Source organism: Gracilinanus agilis, chromosome 2 (assembly GCF_016433145.1).
Source record: "Gracilinanus agilis isolate LMUSP501 chromosome 2, AgileGrace, whole genome shotgun sequence".
Classification (NCBI taxonomy): Eukaryota; Metazoa; Chordata; class Mammalia; order Didelphimorphia; family Didelphidae; genus Gracilinanus; species Gracilinanus agilis.
In genome coordinates, this window is record NC_058131.1 from 586037820 (window position 1) to 586053366 (window position 15547).

General features: G+C 34.1%; 1 protein-coding gene across 5 annotated transcripts in view; it reads right to left on the reverse strand.

Moving 5' to 3' along the window:
• Window positions 1-3122: 3122 nt before the first annotated feature.
• The window catches only part of MEF2A (myocyte enhancer factor 2A), a 197750-nt gene continuing 185325 nt past the window's right edge, over window positions 3123-15547 (reverse strand). For all 5 annotated transcript variants that reach the window (XM_044665418.1, XM_044665416.1, XM_044665415.1 and 2 more), the window contains 3 exons: window positions 12394-12520; window positions 7765-7891; window positions 3123-3556 (listed from right to left, as the gene is read on the reverse strand). In XM_044665418.1, coding sequence (XP_044521353.1) covers window positions 3190-3556; window positions 7765-7891; window positions 12394-12520 — 621 coding nt within the window. In that variant the 3' untranslated portion in view covers window positions 3123-3189. The remainder of the gene's footprint in view (window positions 3557-7764; window positions 7892-12393; window positions 12521-15547) is intronic.

A 15547-nucleotide genomic window follows, 5' to 3' on the forward strand; every position in this document is an offset into this window, starting at 1 on the left:
AAATGGATTGGCTGAAGAGTACAGACTGGATTTTTTCTATTGGAAAACTTAGTTTTCAACCTGTGTAACTTAAACACAGACTTGCTCTTTTTTTATTTTTAAAATTTTTTTAGAAAAAAGGAATGCTACACTTTGAATAGGTTCAATTATTTCTTTTATGATGCCACTAGTCTAATTTTTTAAAGTAGGGTCTAAAATTACACTGTTATGTTATCTTCATTAACAATCACTTTCCATTATATTCATGTATATGCGTAGGTGCATGTGTGTATGTGTATGGGGATGTTTCTATAAAATCTACTTGCTTAAATTCACAAATAGGGTTTGTGGGAGAGAGGTTAACAGTCAGATACTCACTTCCTGCAAAATGAACAAATTTTTACTCTGTCAAAGCAATTTAAATACAAACTCTGAGCCTTGGGTAACATTATTTTAGAAAACAGTAATTGTACTGCATATAAACCTGCATAGAAATAAAGACTATTGAGATACAGTCAGCAAAGCCATCTCATAAGGCACACAAGAAAATAGACAGTAAATGTGAATGCATAACTCCTATTCACATATATAGCAAAAATTCATGAACATGCATAAATAATAATGAAAGAATCACTTAACACTTTCAAAGCTATAATGGTCTATAAAGTGGTAAGGAAGTGGAATTATCTTGGAAATTTGGTGTTGGGAGACTATTTTGCTGCTTAGACTGTATAAGACCCTATGAAAAACATTTAGTTTAGCAAACCTAAACTCATTAAAAAAAACAAACAAACAAACAAACAAACAAACTCTGAATAAGACCCAAATACTCATACTTAAATTAAGAGTATACACAATAATCCTTCTGCTTTTGGCTATGGTAAAAGACTTTACTAGTCACATCTAAGCCTTCTCCAAAAATTTCCATCTTCCAACAAGTGAGTGTTCTTAATACCTGTATAAGTCAGAATATTTGGCTGTCCATGTTTCAAATGGCTTGTTGTGGAAAGGCAGAAACAAAATAAAACAAAACCTTTGAACCAAAAAACTTCACCAAAACACTGCCAACAAAAAATGACCTTAGGTAAAAGATGATAGATTTGTTGCTATATGTTCATTTAAATTCAGTATAAAAGGAACAATTTTTAAAAGCTCTACTTTGAGTTTCTGGTGAGAGGTGTAGTTTAAACTCTGAAAATACAAAATACAGCAAGATACAGAATTTTGGCTCATATGGCACGAGCTTATTATTAGTAAAAACTGATTAACTCAGGAATGAAAAACTGCTGTCACAGATTAGTCTTCAGATAGGGAGTTAAAAAAAATCAAGCTGAGGGCTGCCACTGCTCAATTTGGATATCAAGAAGTGTAAGTGGAAGCTGTACTATAACCAATTTAACACCCCCCCACCCAAGTGGAATGACTATCATTTATGTATGAAATATTTTAAAAATAGTGATAAAAAGTTAAATTGTGGCCAGTTGCATCCCTCTATTTCTGGAGGCTTAGAAGGAAATTTATTTCCAAAATGAATGTTTTTCCCTAAGCTTCTACCACTTACAAAACCTTTTGTGCTCACCTGATATGTTACCATCTTATCTTAACATGAATTAAATTAGGTCAACTTTTTCCACTGTATTTTTTTCTCACGAAAGGCAAGTTTTAAATAATGCCTTTTAACATCTGTTACAACACATTTTATATTTATGCAGGATGAACTTTAACACCAGATTTTCTTCCACTTTGCTATTTATATACATATGTATAAAATGTATAATGTATAATGAAGCTTAACCATACAGCACAAAGATTACAATTTAACATCACACATTCACCACCAGTGAGGGGGAAAATCCCCTTTATACAACCCTCTAAAAAATTGGGATATTAATAATAATTAAAATCCAAAGAAAGTACAGTATATTTAACAAAATAGTAAATATTAAACAGTGAATACTCTACTTAATAAGGACCTCGCCCTTTTTTTTTTCAAGTTGGCGGCAATCCACAAAAATATACTTTTTAATCTGGTGACGGTACAATACATAGGTACTTACACCAAAGGTGATAATATATTTAAGATGCTATATACACAAAAAAGATTTTGGCTCAAATTTTAATGTACATATAGATAATAAGTGTTCATGGCTTTTTTTTTCCAAGTTTCCGCCTGCAAGTTTTTTTTTCCCTCTGAAAGTAAAACTCAAAAGTCAAAACAAGATAAAACTATACTCTACAAAAAAAGCTACAACATACAGCTTTGGCTTATATAAATAATTCATAGCAGAATGTGTTCAAAAGTACTATATATAACTTTATATATAGCCATAAGGGTATTTTTTTAATATAAAATATACATGAGCTAAAATCAGTTCCTTTCTTTTTTTTTATAATCACGAATGTAAAAACTTCTGACATATTCCAATTATAACTTAATATATTAATTTTATTTTGTTAATGTTCTATTTTTCTAGGCTAATATTTTTCTGAATATCTCATGCGGTTTTTCTATTCTCTCTCTTTTTTTATTAGCTAAAGACCACTTCTCTGACCCAATACATTTTGCACGTGCAAAACAGGTATGTGTGGTGTTTTCTGGTTTTGTTTAAATAGCATCAGCCCTTTCCCATGCACCCCTTTGCAATAGAGACCCATGCTGGGTTGGGTAATATAAATGTCATTTTATGTACAGTATTGCTTTCTTTTTTTCCTGCTTTTCTACTGCCCTGCTGCTACAAAGCATTTTCCTTAACAAACTACAAGTAACCACACAGTCTGAGTAAAACACATAGGGGACATTACTATGGGCGAGCCCTCTAGGTTTCTGCAAGCCAGTGTGGTAGGATTATATATGGATACAATGTTTTTCCTCAAAAACTGGATTATATTATTAAACAAAAAGTCTAAGAAAGTGCCAGACCAGACCACTGCCTACAGGGTTTTTGTTTACCATAGGACATTTGCAGATATACAAGGAATTTGCAATAAGTGCCTAATTTGGTGTATGCAACACACACACACACACACACACACACACACACACACACACACACACGCACGCACATACACACACATACATATATACACAAAGAGATATATATGTATGCATATAGATATAAATATATTTAACTCATGTCCTTATTTATAAATTTAGATATGTAGGGCAGTTCGTTTCAGTAACACAAAATAAAAACAGCCACGTCGGTAGCTTTATGTCACCCAGGTGTCCATCCTCATTCGCTTTACTGAAGGACTTTCTCTGTCTTCAGTGTTGGGAGGTCTGCCAAGCCCAATAGGCGAATGGAAGTCACTTCGTGGATCTTCCCGATCGCTACCATCGTAAGAACTACTGGAGCTACTGAGACTGTCCACAGGGGAGCGACCCATTTCCTGCCGGGCCTGTTGTTGCTGCTGCTGCTGCTGTTGCTGTTGTTGTTGCTGCTGCTGCTGCTGCTGCTGAGGGAAGCCTGAAGGGGTCATTCGATCCCTGGGAGGTGAAATTGGTTCTGACTTGATGTTGATATTTTGGTTGGTGTTGATGGATAAATTTGAACCCTGAGATAACTGCCCCCCAGCACTAAAAAGAGAAAAGAAGTTACATATGTTAGCAAGTCTCTGAGTGTATCTGCATTAACTGCAAAGATATTCCAGGAACTTACTAAAAATAGCATGACATTTGAAATAAAATCTCAATTCCAAAAGGCATTTTTGGGTCATTTCCTTAAATCAGGGCCTATAAAGACATGGAATCCCACTTAAAAAAAAAGTCAAAAACTCCCTACAAGGGTGGAGATAATAAATAAAACCTTATTTAGCCCATCTGCTACCTCTAAATTGGCACTGAGGAGTAAATTACTCTAACTTTGCAGACAAAACATCCAAAACAAAGCCATGTGTAATGTTGCAACTAGGTCAATTGATTAAGAAAATGATAGCAGAGGAGTAATTGTATTGTTGTCAGTTCATTTGTGACTGACAGCTTGCTGGTTTGTTTTATTTTTAAGCCCTTATCTTCCATCTTAGAATCAATACTATGTATTGGTTGCAAGGCAGAAGAATAGGAAGGGCTAGGCAATGAGAATTAAATGAATTGTCCAGGGTCATATAGCTAAGGAGTTTCTGAATCTAGATTTGAACCCAGGACCTTCTTCTCTGGATCCCCTGAGCCACCTAGCTGTCCCCAAATAGCTGTTTACTTTACCTTTTCTTCTCTTAGCCTGGAAAATTATATGCAGATAACCACATTCAAAAATTATTTAAAGCAGCTCTCAATAACTTATTTGGGTAAATTATCTCACATTAGTATTTTATAATATTTATATATTTTTAAAAATTAATTATTCCAGTTAACAAACATTTATTTATATTCTTTTAATTTTTTCTTAAGAAGAAAAACAAAACCATTGTAAAAAATACACAGTCAAGAAAGGTACTGTCCTTATAAGTGCATATTTCATTCTTGAGTGCATCGCCTCTTGGTCAAGAGGCTGGGCTGCGTGCTTCATCATGTTAAAATCATTATCTGGGACAAGATGGATGCCACCTTGAATGACAGGGCTGGCAGTTGAGAATTTTGGAATGTTCCCAGGTGCCGGGTGCTGGGTGCCGTGAGCCAGGGGCAAAAATCGGTTGGCCCCACCGTATAAATACCCCCAAGGAACAACAATTGAGAGCTCAGACTTGAGCAGGGTCTTTGGAGCAAGGACTTGGGATGGAGGGAGGTGAAGAGTGGAAAGGGTAGGCCTGAAACCTGTAACCTGTACCTTACTGAGAGAGTTAGTGATCAATAAGCTCCATTGATATTAGAGCTGAGAGAGTATACTGATTCATCTATCAACATTAACATCGATAGCTTTCCCTAATCTCTGGCTTGGCTGTGGCCAGGTCAGGTCAGAGTTAGTGAGAGGGTGAAGACCTCCAGTTACCATAAGCCTAGCAATCTCCAGATTTGATCAGCAATTAGATTAATAGCCAATCAACTAGCAATAGAGTTCCCAGATCCTCAATCCTGTTACCTTGTTTTCCTTATCCCATTAATAAGTTCAATATAGTGTTTACCAACAAGCATCTTTCCTGAGTGGTTATTATACCAAAGCCCTTGGGAAGGGGAGATCAATACACAAGTCAGATAACAACATTTCCAATAGCCAATCAATAGCCTTATCAACAACTAATCCAACCTCAGGTTAGGACCTAGAGAGGTTAACCATCCACCCAACCTCTCAGGGGTTCCTAACCTGGGCAAACTGTTAGAAAGAAACATCTGACAGGTTTAATCAAGTCTGTCAGGGAGGAGAGGCATTACATCCATAGCAATTGTGAAAGGAGTGTGTTTCCTCCCTCATCAGCTATAGCCAGTTTGGGCCTGAGCATACAATCCCTCCATTCATACTATCTCTGAGAGCCACATATACAATCAATTACCAAGAAGATCCAGGAGACAGACAGAGATAGAGAAAGATAGATATAGAGATATATTCTATCCCACCAACACTCATTTCCTTTTAACAGTCAACAATCCTCTAAAATTATTAATACTGATCTTGATCAAGTTAATTCATAAGTTCTGTTACTGGTTATCCTAGGGAGAGCTGTAATAGTTCATGTTTTAAGCATAAGCCTTCCCTGCCATTTGGACATATGATTGTGAAGATCAATATATGTGAAAAAAGCTCCTTAAGATAGTCTCTCTCTTTCTGCTATGTAATCTGTTTAAAAGTAATGAGCATTGTGAAGATACTATCTGAACTGAGCAATGAAAATCAACACACCACGTACATAAAGGAGAGGGGGATAATAAAACTGAGGAACATCCCAAATGAGCCCTCCCTGCTCTGCCTCTGAGCGCCTTTCTCAGAGGAAAGGGAATGGACTGAATCCTGACCTTCCTATTAAAGATCTCCCTGCATGACTCTGGCAAGTCACATACTTTGTGAGCTTTAGCTTCCTCTGATTCATATAGAGTTGCTGTCAACTCTGACTTGTAGGATCCTCACAGCACTGCCTCAGGGTTGCCCAGGCTGAGGTTCTTCTGAAAGAAGTTTTCTAGTCTCCATCTGTCTCTCTACCCTGAGCTGGAACTGTGGTTGGCCTGTCTGCCCCTGCTTAGACAAATGGAGTTATTTCTTCTCCACCCCCGTGTTTTCCTTCATTAGAGTAATCACCCCCGATAGCCTGGACCTTCTGCTTCAGAAAACTCTGGTCTGACACTGAGGGTTTCCACACGGGCTTCCCTCCAGTTTCTCATTGTCAGGGAGGTAAGTGATAGAGGAAAACTGAAGTGAGACAACAGTTTAGAACACTCTGCTTCAGGGGGTCTGGTGGGGTTGGAGGAAAGGTTCTCGGTTACCGTAACCTCTTAATAGCCTTGTGTAAGTATGTGTGTGTGCGTGCTTATATGTATATGTGTGTATACACATATATGCACATGCGCATGCGTACACACACACACACACACCCCTGCATCTTCTTTCCAGGCTCTCTTCTACAGGTTAACATGAGAAGAATCAAGTGACACTTTTCCCCTCAGGGGAAAAACGAGAAAGGTATGTAATTGGTCAGAAAAAAATATGAAAATTGGGATGGATAGAGAACGAATCAACGTAACATAGCCTAAGCACAAAATTGATGGAAAAGAATGGTCTGGAACAGAAGTTCCCAAGAGTGGAGAAAGGAGAATCAGAAAAGAAGAAAAAAGTTTGCTTTAGCTGATTAAAAAAAAAAAGGCATCCTATGGGAGAGTGATCATCCACAAATCCTTTAAGTACCAACATTCAAAGTAAATTATTTCACAATTGATTTTAATTATTACCAATAATATTGCTTTCTATTCTGTACTGTACATGTACTTTACAATTAGGCTTTTGTGAGTTAGGCTCAGTCTCTAACCACCATTCATATTTCTATGGGAAAATGTGTTCGGCCAACTTAAAATGAACTTCTAAAATACAGATCATTTGTAACCTGGTCTGCTTGTGCTAAATAAATTTTTTTTCCTCAAAGCAATTTTAACATTTAAGACTTATCTGTGGGATGGGAGGTTGGTAGGCAGCTGGGTGGCTCAGTGGACTGAGAGCCAGACCCAGAGATAGGAGGTCCTGGGTTCAAATCTGACCTCAGACACTTCCTAGATGGGTGACTCTGGGCAAGTCACTTAACTCCCATTGCCTACCCTTATCACTCTTCTGCCTTAGAACCAATACACAGTATTGATTCTAAGATGGAAGGTAAGGGTTCTAAAAAAAAAAAAAAAGACTTACCTAGGTCTCTGTAGATACTCTATGAAGCCCTAATCTGAATTAGTCTAACTATCACATGTAGACTTTATCTTGAGTTATGAACAAGAACCATCATACCACAGATTTGGAAAAAGTTTAAATCTGGTGTATGTATCACTTAAAACTTCTAATATGATCTAGACTCGATGAAGTCATTGTCTTGGAATAAGGAAACCAAGATTCTATACTTAAAATGAACACAGACTTTTTGAGAAACTTTGGCTGGCTTATTTTGTCTTCATTAAAAAAATATTTGTTCCCCAAATTCCTTAGAATAATACTAGTTAAGTAGTTACCATATATACCTTACTATAGCAAATATGGAATTTCAAGGTTGTGATGAATATGATGGCATATAGAGAAAAACTTCCCAAACACTCACGTCCTAATAAAAAAAAATTACTTGATTTTGATGTGGTAGTTTCAGAAACCCAAATTTTAACCAATATGTAAATAAGCATGTCATAATAGAATCATATATTCTGTGAGTAGTTTAGCAGTTACTTACACAAGAGAACTGAGGGCTGCTTGTCCTAAATGGTGTTGTTGCCAGGCAGATACTTGTCCTAAAGACAGCATTCCTGGGGAGTTAAATCCCTGCAGGGCTGACAGGTCTGCACTAGTAAGTGAATAATCTGAAAAAGAAGGAAAACAAATTTTCCCAACATGGAAAGTAAATGACATACTTAATTCTCTAAACAAGTTTGTGTGAAAATATAGCATTTTCAAATCATAGCTTTAAGTTATATCAATATAAAGAAGATAAACTCAAATATAAGACAATTTTTGTTCAACATAACTGCAATATTAAAATATAAGGAATTTTCTTTTATGGTGCTTTATATTTTCATTTAATTCTTTCAGAAAAAATGACATTAGCAAATATAAGATAAGACTTGTGAACTTAAAGATTTTTAAGACTAACTATATTTTTATACCACAAGAGAAATTTTTTTCAAACCAAAACATAGTGACACAACCAGTTATTTTTCACATTGCTGTTATTCTTACATTCAGAATTTGAAGACAATAATCCCTATTTGCTGAGACAATCTATAATACTTTTGGTCTTTACATGTGATATAGAAATTCTTTAATTAGAGAAATTCTACTGGTATTTGTTATCATGGAAAAAAGCTATATATACAGATATGGGGCATTTTATACCATCATTCCAGTTAACAGCTAATTTTGACTAGGAGCTAATTGTTTATGGAGTTCTCATTCTCAGTTACCTTCAGTTCACCATTCAACTAACCTCTTCTGTTTCATTCTATGTTGAATATACAAATACTTCCTTTCTTAACTGCTTATATACCCTTGTTAGCCTATTGTCTCCTCTATCAGAATATGAATTCTTCTAGAGCAGGGATTCTTTTGCCTTTCTTGGTAAATTCAGGAGGGGGACAGTTAGGTGGTACAGTGGATACAGAGCCAGGATCTACAACCAGGAAGGCTTTCTCATTAAGTACACATCTGGCCTCAGACACTTACTAGCTATTTGACCCTAAACAAGTCACTTAACCCTATTTACCTCAGTTTTCTCATCTGTAAAATGAGCTGGAGAAAAAGGCAGCTAGGTGGTCCAGTTGATTGAGAGCCAGGTCTAGAGATGGGAGATTCAAATCTAGCCTCATACAAGTCCTAGCTGTGGTCCCTGGGCAAGTCACTTAAGTCCTATATTGCCTAATACTTATTGCTCTTCTGCCTTGGAACCAGTACAAAGTATTGATTCTAAGATGGAAGGTAAAGGGTTTAAAAAAATACGCTGGATAAAGAAATGGCAAACTACTCCAGTATCTTAGACAAGAAAACTTCAAATGTAATCATGAACAGTTGGACATGACTAAAAAAACAACTAAACAACAATGTAGCTAGCTAGTGGACAGGCATGCTGGGTCTGAAGTTAACCTGGGTTGAAATTCAGTTTCAGACAGTTATCAGCTAAAGGACCCTGCACAAGTCACTTCCTGTTTGCTTCAGTTCCTCACAGTCAATGGGACTGAAACAAGAAGTAACTTCAGAGCTTGGGATATACTTAGGTGCTTAACAAATGTTTACTGACTGACTGAATTTCTTTGCTAGGAAAAAGTGTTTAAGAAGGCCAGCTTGAAAAAACGAGGAAAATATTACTGCCACACTTGTTTTTGACTATCTCATTACTATCTTGTAAGTAGTATCATGAACTCCAGATGAGATATTCCTTCCACTAAAGCACAGTGGCACCTGCACTGCAACTTCTAGTGAGAGAATTGTCCAGGACTTTGAAAAGACATGGGCACATAACTAGGATGTGTCAAGGGCAGAACTTAAACCCATGTCTTCCAGACTCAGAGGCCAACCCTAAACCACTCTGCTACTGCCTCAATGTCTTAATTAGATTTGATTACCACAGTATTAATGAATTAATGAATAATTAATCACCATTATGAGATAAAATCGCTTCAATTATAACAGTACAGTTTCATAGATTGTAAAGCTATAAGAATAGGTATGAAAAAATATACTTCAGACTCACTGGATCTAAATGGATTTTTTTGGTCTCCCTTGCATTCTTTTTTTTTTTAATTTAATTTTTAAGCCAATTACATTTTTCAAAGAATTCTGAGTCTCCAATTTTTTCTCATCTTCACTCCCCCACCTCCATTGAGATGGTAAGCAATTTCATAAATATTTTACATGTGCAAATAGAATATATTTTCTAAAATATTTTTAACATTAATTCACCATTTATATATACCTTTTGGTGAAAAGCTCTAGCAAGTAGAGTTAGAAAAAGAGATAAAGTACAGGCAAATCGGTGGCCTCCTAATTAGTTTTCTTGCTTCTAATCTCATGTCTCTCTAATCCTTCTACTCCACAACTGCCAAAATAACCTTCTGAAGGCCCAAAGTCATGTTATGGTGTTCAGTTCATCTAGAATTAAATATAAATTTCTCAGAATGGCATTTAAGGCTTTCTGTAATTTGGCTCCTATCTCTTTTCCTGACTTATTTCATGACTCTCCATCACACATTCTATATTCCATCACGAGTTGTTCCCTAAATTCAACATTCCATCTTCTCACACCCTGAGCACTTCAATTAATTTTCACAAATCCTATCCCCATACCTGGAATGTATCTCTCTCCAAGTCTCCTTGGAGAATTCTTATCTTTTTTTTAAGATTCAGTTCAGAGGTCACTTCTCTGAAACTTTCCCTGATTTTTTCAATCAAATGTTAATGTTTTTTATTACCTTAAAATACCTTGTATTTATTTATCTTTTTTTTTTAGGTCCCCCTTCTTTCATCCCCCAAGATCCTTGATGGGCGAAGCTATTTCATTTATTATTTTTGTTTCCCCTAGAGTCTTGACTATAGTAGGTACTTAACAATTGTTTGTTGAATTTCTCAATGTGTTGAACTACATAGTTTCTCTAAGTTGATAACTATTTTAACAGTCTATATTTTTAAATTAGATCATCACCTTTAGCCCATAGATATAAGGAAATGAAAATTTCAAAAGATTTTTAATATACTTTTTTCTCTTGCAACCTTTTTTTTTTTTTTGGAATGAATGAGGCATTGACTTTACCAAAAACAAATCTACTGCTCTTAAAAACTATGAATGGGAATTGTTTATTATTGAATTATTTTAAAGACAGGGTTTAGTATCCTGTTTCATATGCACTTATTGTACTATAATAAAATGTTTTAGAAAATTTTTGTGATAAATGTTTAGAAAATTTAAGTTCTAACATATTATAGACACCAGAAAACCACAATTATTTTTTCAAATGATGACTCACTGATTCAAAAATACTTCAAGAAATTAAGCCAGTTTTCTTGAGCACAATGAAACATTCATTTACAATTCATTTATCTTTATTTCAAGGTCGACAAGCCACTTAAAAAATTTCCTTTTTATTCTGCACTTTTTCATCATCTCTTGAATTTGCTTCCTTCTCTTCTCTGTGACAGGACTCTGGTACAGGTGTCTTTACCAAGTCATGCTCAAAACTACTGCCGCTGGGCAAGTCTGCCTCAGATATCTTCCCTACTCCAGCTGCTAAATAGATTTTCCTAAACTGTGGATTCAATCATCTCACTGCTCTACTCAATAAATTCTAGACGCTCTGTATCACCTCCATGATCAAATAAAAAAATCTTATTTGGTATTTAAGTCTTTTATATCCTAGACCCTTGACTCCTCACTTCACATCTTTCCAGTTTTCTTATACCTTGCACCCCTCTGCGTTCTCTTAAATTGAGCAAAACTGGCCTCTAGGATTTTCCATGAACACCTCATCTCTCAAGCTCTGACTGTCTCACTGAGCCTCTCTGAACTTGCTCTAAGCCCCCCTCCAAGTAACATTCTACTGTGGGGCCCCATACATGAAGTTTTCCCTGTTGATAAGATTTGTTCAACTACTACAGAATTTGAGAACTATGGGTCACTCCTGTACAAGATGGCATAAAAGGGTAGAATTTTAATTAAGGTTAGCTAATAAAAATAAATTTGACAAGTTCCACTCAAAAGTGAAAAGAATATTTATAAAATGGGGTTTTTTTTGAGAGGAAGAAATAGATTAGGTATTTATCTAATTCTTCAGATAGGAAGTTAATCAAACTGCTGGATATAAAGGCAAAAAAAAATTCCCATTGTGATTGTGCTATAATGACCATATTCTAAAAGCCACATGAATATGAATAATGTATTCATTTTCCTAAAGTAGGTAAACATAAAAAAAAAACAAAAGAATAATTTTAAAGCTGTAATGGTGATGCTATAAATTAGTGGAGGGCTACTTGAGAAAAGATAGGGGAATAAAGCATATATCATATATAATATCTGAACTAACTTTCATAACAAGAAATGGCCACTTTGTTTACAGGCTCTGGGTAATCAACCAATCAACAAGCATTTATTAAGTGACTACTTTGTGCTGATAAATAAAAATTCAGACTGGGAGAAGAGAAAGACAAGGCTACCATATATTATTTAAAAGTCAAATATGAGTTTAAATATCTTGGCATTTGATCCTTAATTTCAATATTCATGCTTTCATTTTAAGTACTTGCTGACTACTGATTAGAGAACCACAAAATATTTCCAATACAGAAAATAGACAAAGAAAATCAACAAATAAAGACTTACCAGTGTTGTAAGCAGTAGGCATGGCTGAATATACAAGTCCCTGTGGAGGCAAGCTCGGAGTTGTCACAGATACCACTGGGGTAGCAAGAGGTTGGGTAGATTGAGAACTGCTTATCCTTTGAGAATTCTATAAATGATTAGTAACAAAGAGATGTATATGTGGATATTATAATGAATAGAGTCCATATTTTATAAATAGTATTTAATTAAAATATGCAACTTTTCATGCTTTTTTGTATGCTGAAAGTATTATTTCATATAATAAGGATTATGTGAAAACATTTAAGGAAATATTATACCAAAATGTTTCATCAGGCTTATTTTTAAGGGGAATGTGCTTGCATTAACATTGTAGAGTGGAAAGGGCATTGGATCTGGAGTCAAGAGAATTTGGAGAAAAATAACCATGCCTTTCACTCAACCTCTCTGAACTAATTTTCTATCTGCAAAATGAGGGGATTAAAGTCAATGAGTTCTCAGGTCACTTCTAGCTCTAAATCGATTATCTTAGGAATCTTATGAATATTCTTCATGCAACCATATAAATTTCATGGAGATAACACATTAACTATAAGAAATCCTATTTCAAATGATAATACTTCTATGTATGTGATATCTGAGAGAATAAAAAGTTGAGATCAGTTCAACTATTGAAATATATCTTCAATGGTCATATGTTTACATTTTAAATATGCTTTCCATAGAGAGTAAGTCATCTGGGAATTATATTCACATAAGCACAAAATTGCAAATACTCTTATTTTCTACAAAAATAATTTACACATGAAGAAAAGTCAATTTTAATCTAATTTGCATTATACTTTTAAATTACTTATTACATTATTTTTGTTTTGCTTTGTAATTGTTTCAGATATACATTGGCTATCTTAAGATTATTGCTCAAGAAAATGTCATCTTTGTCATTTCCCTCCACAATGGAAATTTTTAACAAATGTCTTTCAATTGTCTTATTTTAATTCTATACTTTTAATTCAATGGCAGTTGTTTTGTCTTAAAAATAAATTGGTTGTACTAATTAATTAGACACTGACCTACTATATATACTATTACAGTGAATACTATTGTTTTTTATTTATCTAGAAGAAAGAAATTGTTTAGTTATGTGATTTAAATAACAAATAATGCCTATATTCATGCTTATTATATCAAAATTATTCAGAAATAGAACTAGTATTATAATATCAGTTATATTACCTATATATTATGGAATCTATTTCTCTTTTTAGTGATTTATGTTATATTTTTCTGTTAACAATGAGTTGGTACTAGAAAAAATAATCTATGCAATGGTAAAGATATATCTGATAAATAGATTTTAAATTCAGACATTTTTCCATATGAAGATGATAAAGTGAGGCATCTGACATTTATGCCTCTAAGACCTTAGTGTAATGCAAGTAATTATATATAATCCATTCAGCACTCTCAACCTTTTCAGAGTTGTAATGTGATTCTATTTCCCCATCACCTTTTTCAGAAAGCATGGGCAGTAGTAAGGCAATAATTACTGAAAATCCTATACTGTATTTGAATAGGACCTTTGCAACTATAGAAAATACTGGGATAGAAAGGATGAAAGGATAAAAGGATAAGACAATTATGGCATGGTTTCTAAATAAAGCTCTGCTCTTTGTCTTTATATTTACTATTCCAGTATAAGCTGGTTGAACATTGGAAGGACTTATGATACAGTGGAAAGAGCAATGGATTAAGAGGTAGAAGACCTTGTTTCTATTATTGGCTCTGTGACTATGGACAATTAATTCAACCTCTCTGGGGTTCTTTTCTCAAGTATAAAATGGTGATAATATCAATGGTCTTGACTCTCAAATAGGATTGCTATGATAATAAAATGATGTCTTGTACATGAAAGTGTTTTGAGAAGCAATATATGAAATGTTATTCTTTATGACAAAGAATTTGACTCAAGATTACAGAGTAAGAAAGGATAAATATCTCTTTTGACTGTGATTTTCCCATCAGAGATGCCATGAAAGAAATTGGGACTCTTGTGAAGGAGCAAAGCTTCTATAGATATCCCTGAACCCTAAAACACAAGAGTACTAGGGTAGGTTTCATAGCATTTACTTGCCTTTTCTTAGAGAAGAATAAGTCTACCCATGAGGATATTTCTGCTCTCAGCCATTCATCATTTGGAAAATATTCAAGTTTCTATAGATAATGATTATAATTCTAATTTCTCAGAAATACAAAGCTTTAAAATTATTATTAATTTTCAGTGTTACCATCCCTAGTTGTTAGTAGTGCTCTTGCGCTCTCTCTCTCTCTTTTTCTCTTTTTTATTATTTTATTATTTTCTGTTTTATTTATACTTGTAGATGTTATTCAATGTAAAGTCCTTGAGGGCAGGAGTGATTATTCACTTAAAAGTGCTTAGTCTGTAATGTTGGAATGAGTGAAAAGTCTGGGTTACCCTCTCTAAAGTTTAAATACTGGAAAGAATAAGGACATACCACTGGTAGTTCTGAAGATGACTCATCACAATTTTATGATTTTAGCCAAGTACAGAAATTTTAGTGACATATATTTTTACAGTTACTATATTCCATAAATTCAGAATAGTATTTGGAAATTTTTTCCAACTTATTTTTATAAATGGATGTGGAATTTATGGGATATTATAAGAGAATAAGGTAATAGAAGTTATGAATTAATTTTTGACTCAGTAAGTTGAATTTGTAAAATTATTATATAATATTTTGATGCAGACAATTTTTTGAAATTTAATGACTTTCTGCATTTGGATTTTTAAAATATTCTAGTAACTCAGATTTTCATCACTATGAAGTATATGGAAAATTCATTATAAAGTTATTATCAAACTCCTCTGGGTTTCCAACCATCTTGTAGTCTCACCTTCATCAAAGCTTAGACCCTAAATTAAACAAGGTTCTTATGCATTATTTATTAACTTTACCTAGTTAATAATGACTCCTTTACAAATAAATAATTTTCAAAACCACTAGAGGGCAACGTACTTCTAAGTTAACCAAAGGAATTTTATCTACAAGTTTCTATAATTATAGTCATATAATAAAAGGAATAAAAATACATTAAATTTAAAAGAAATAATTTTTAATAAATTAGAATAAGATCAAACACAAGCTTTAAT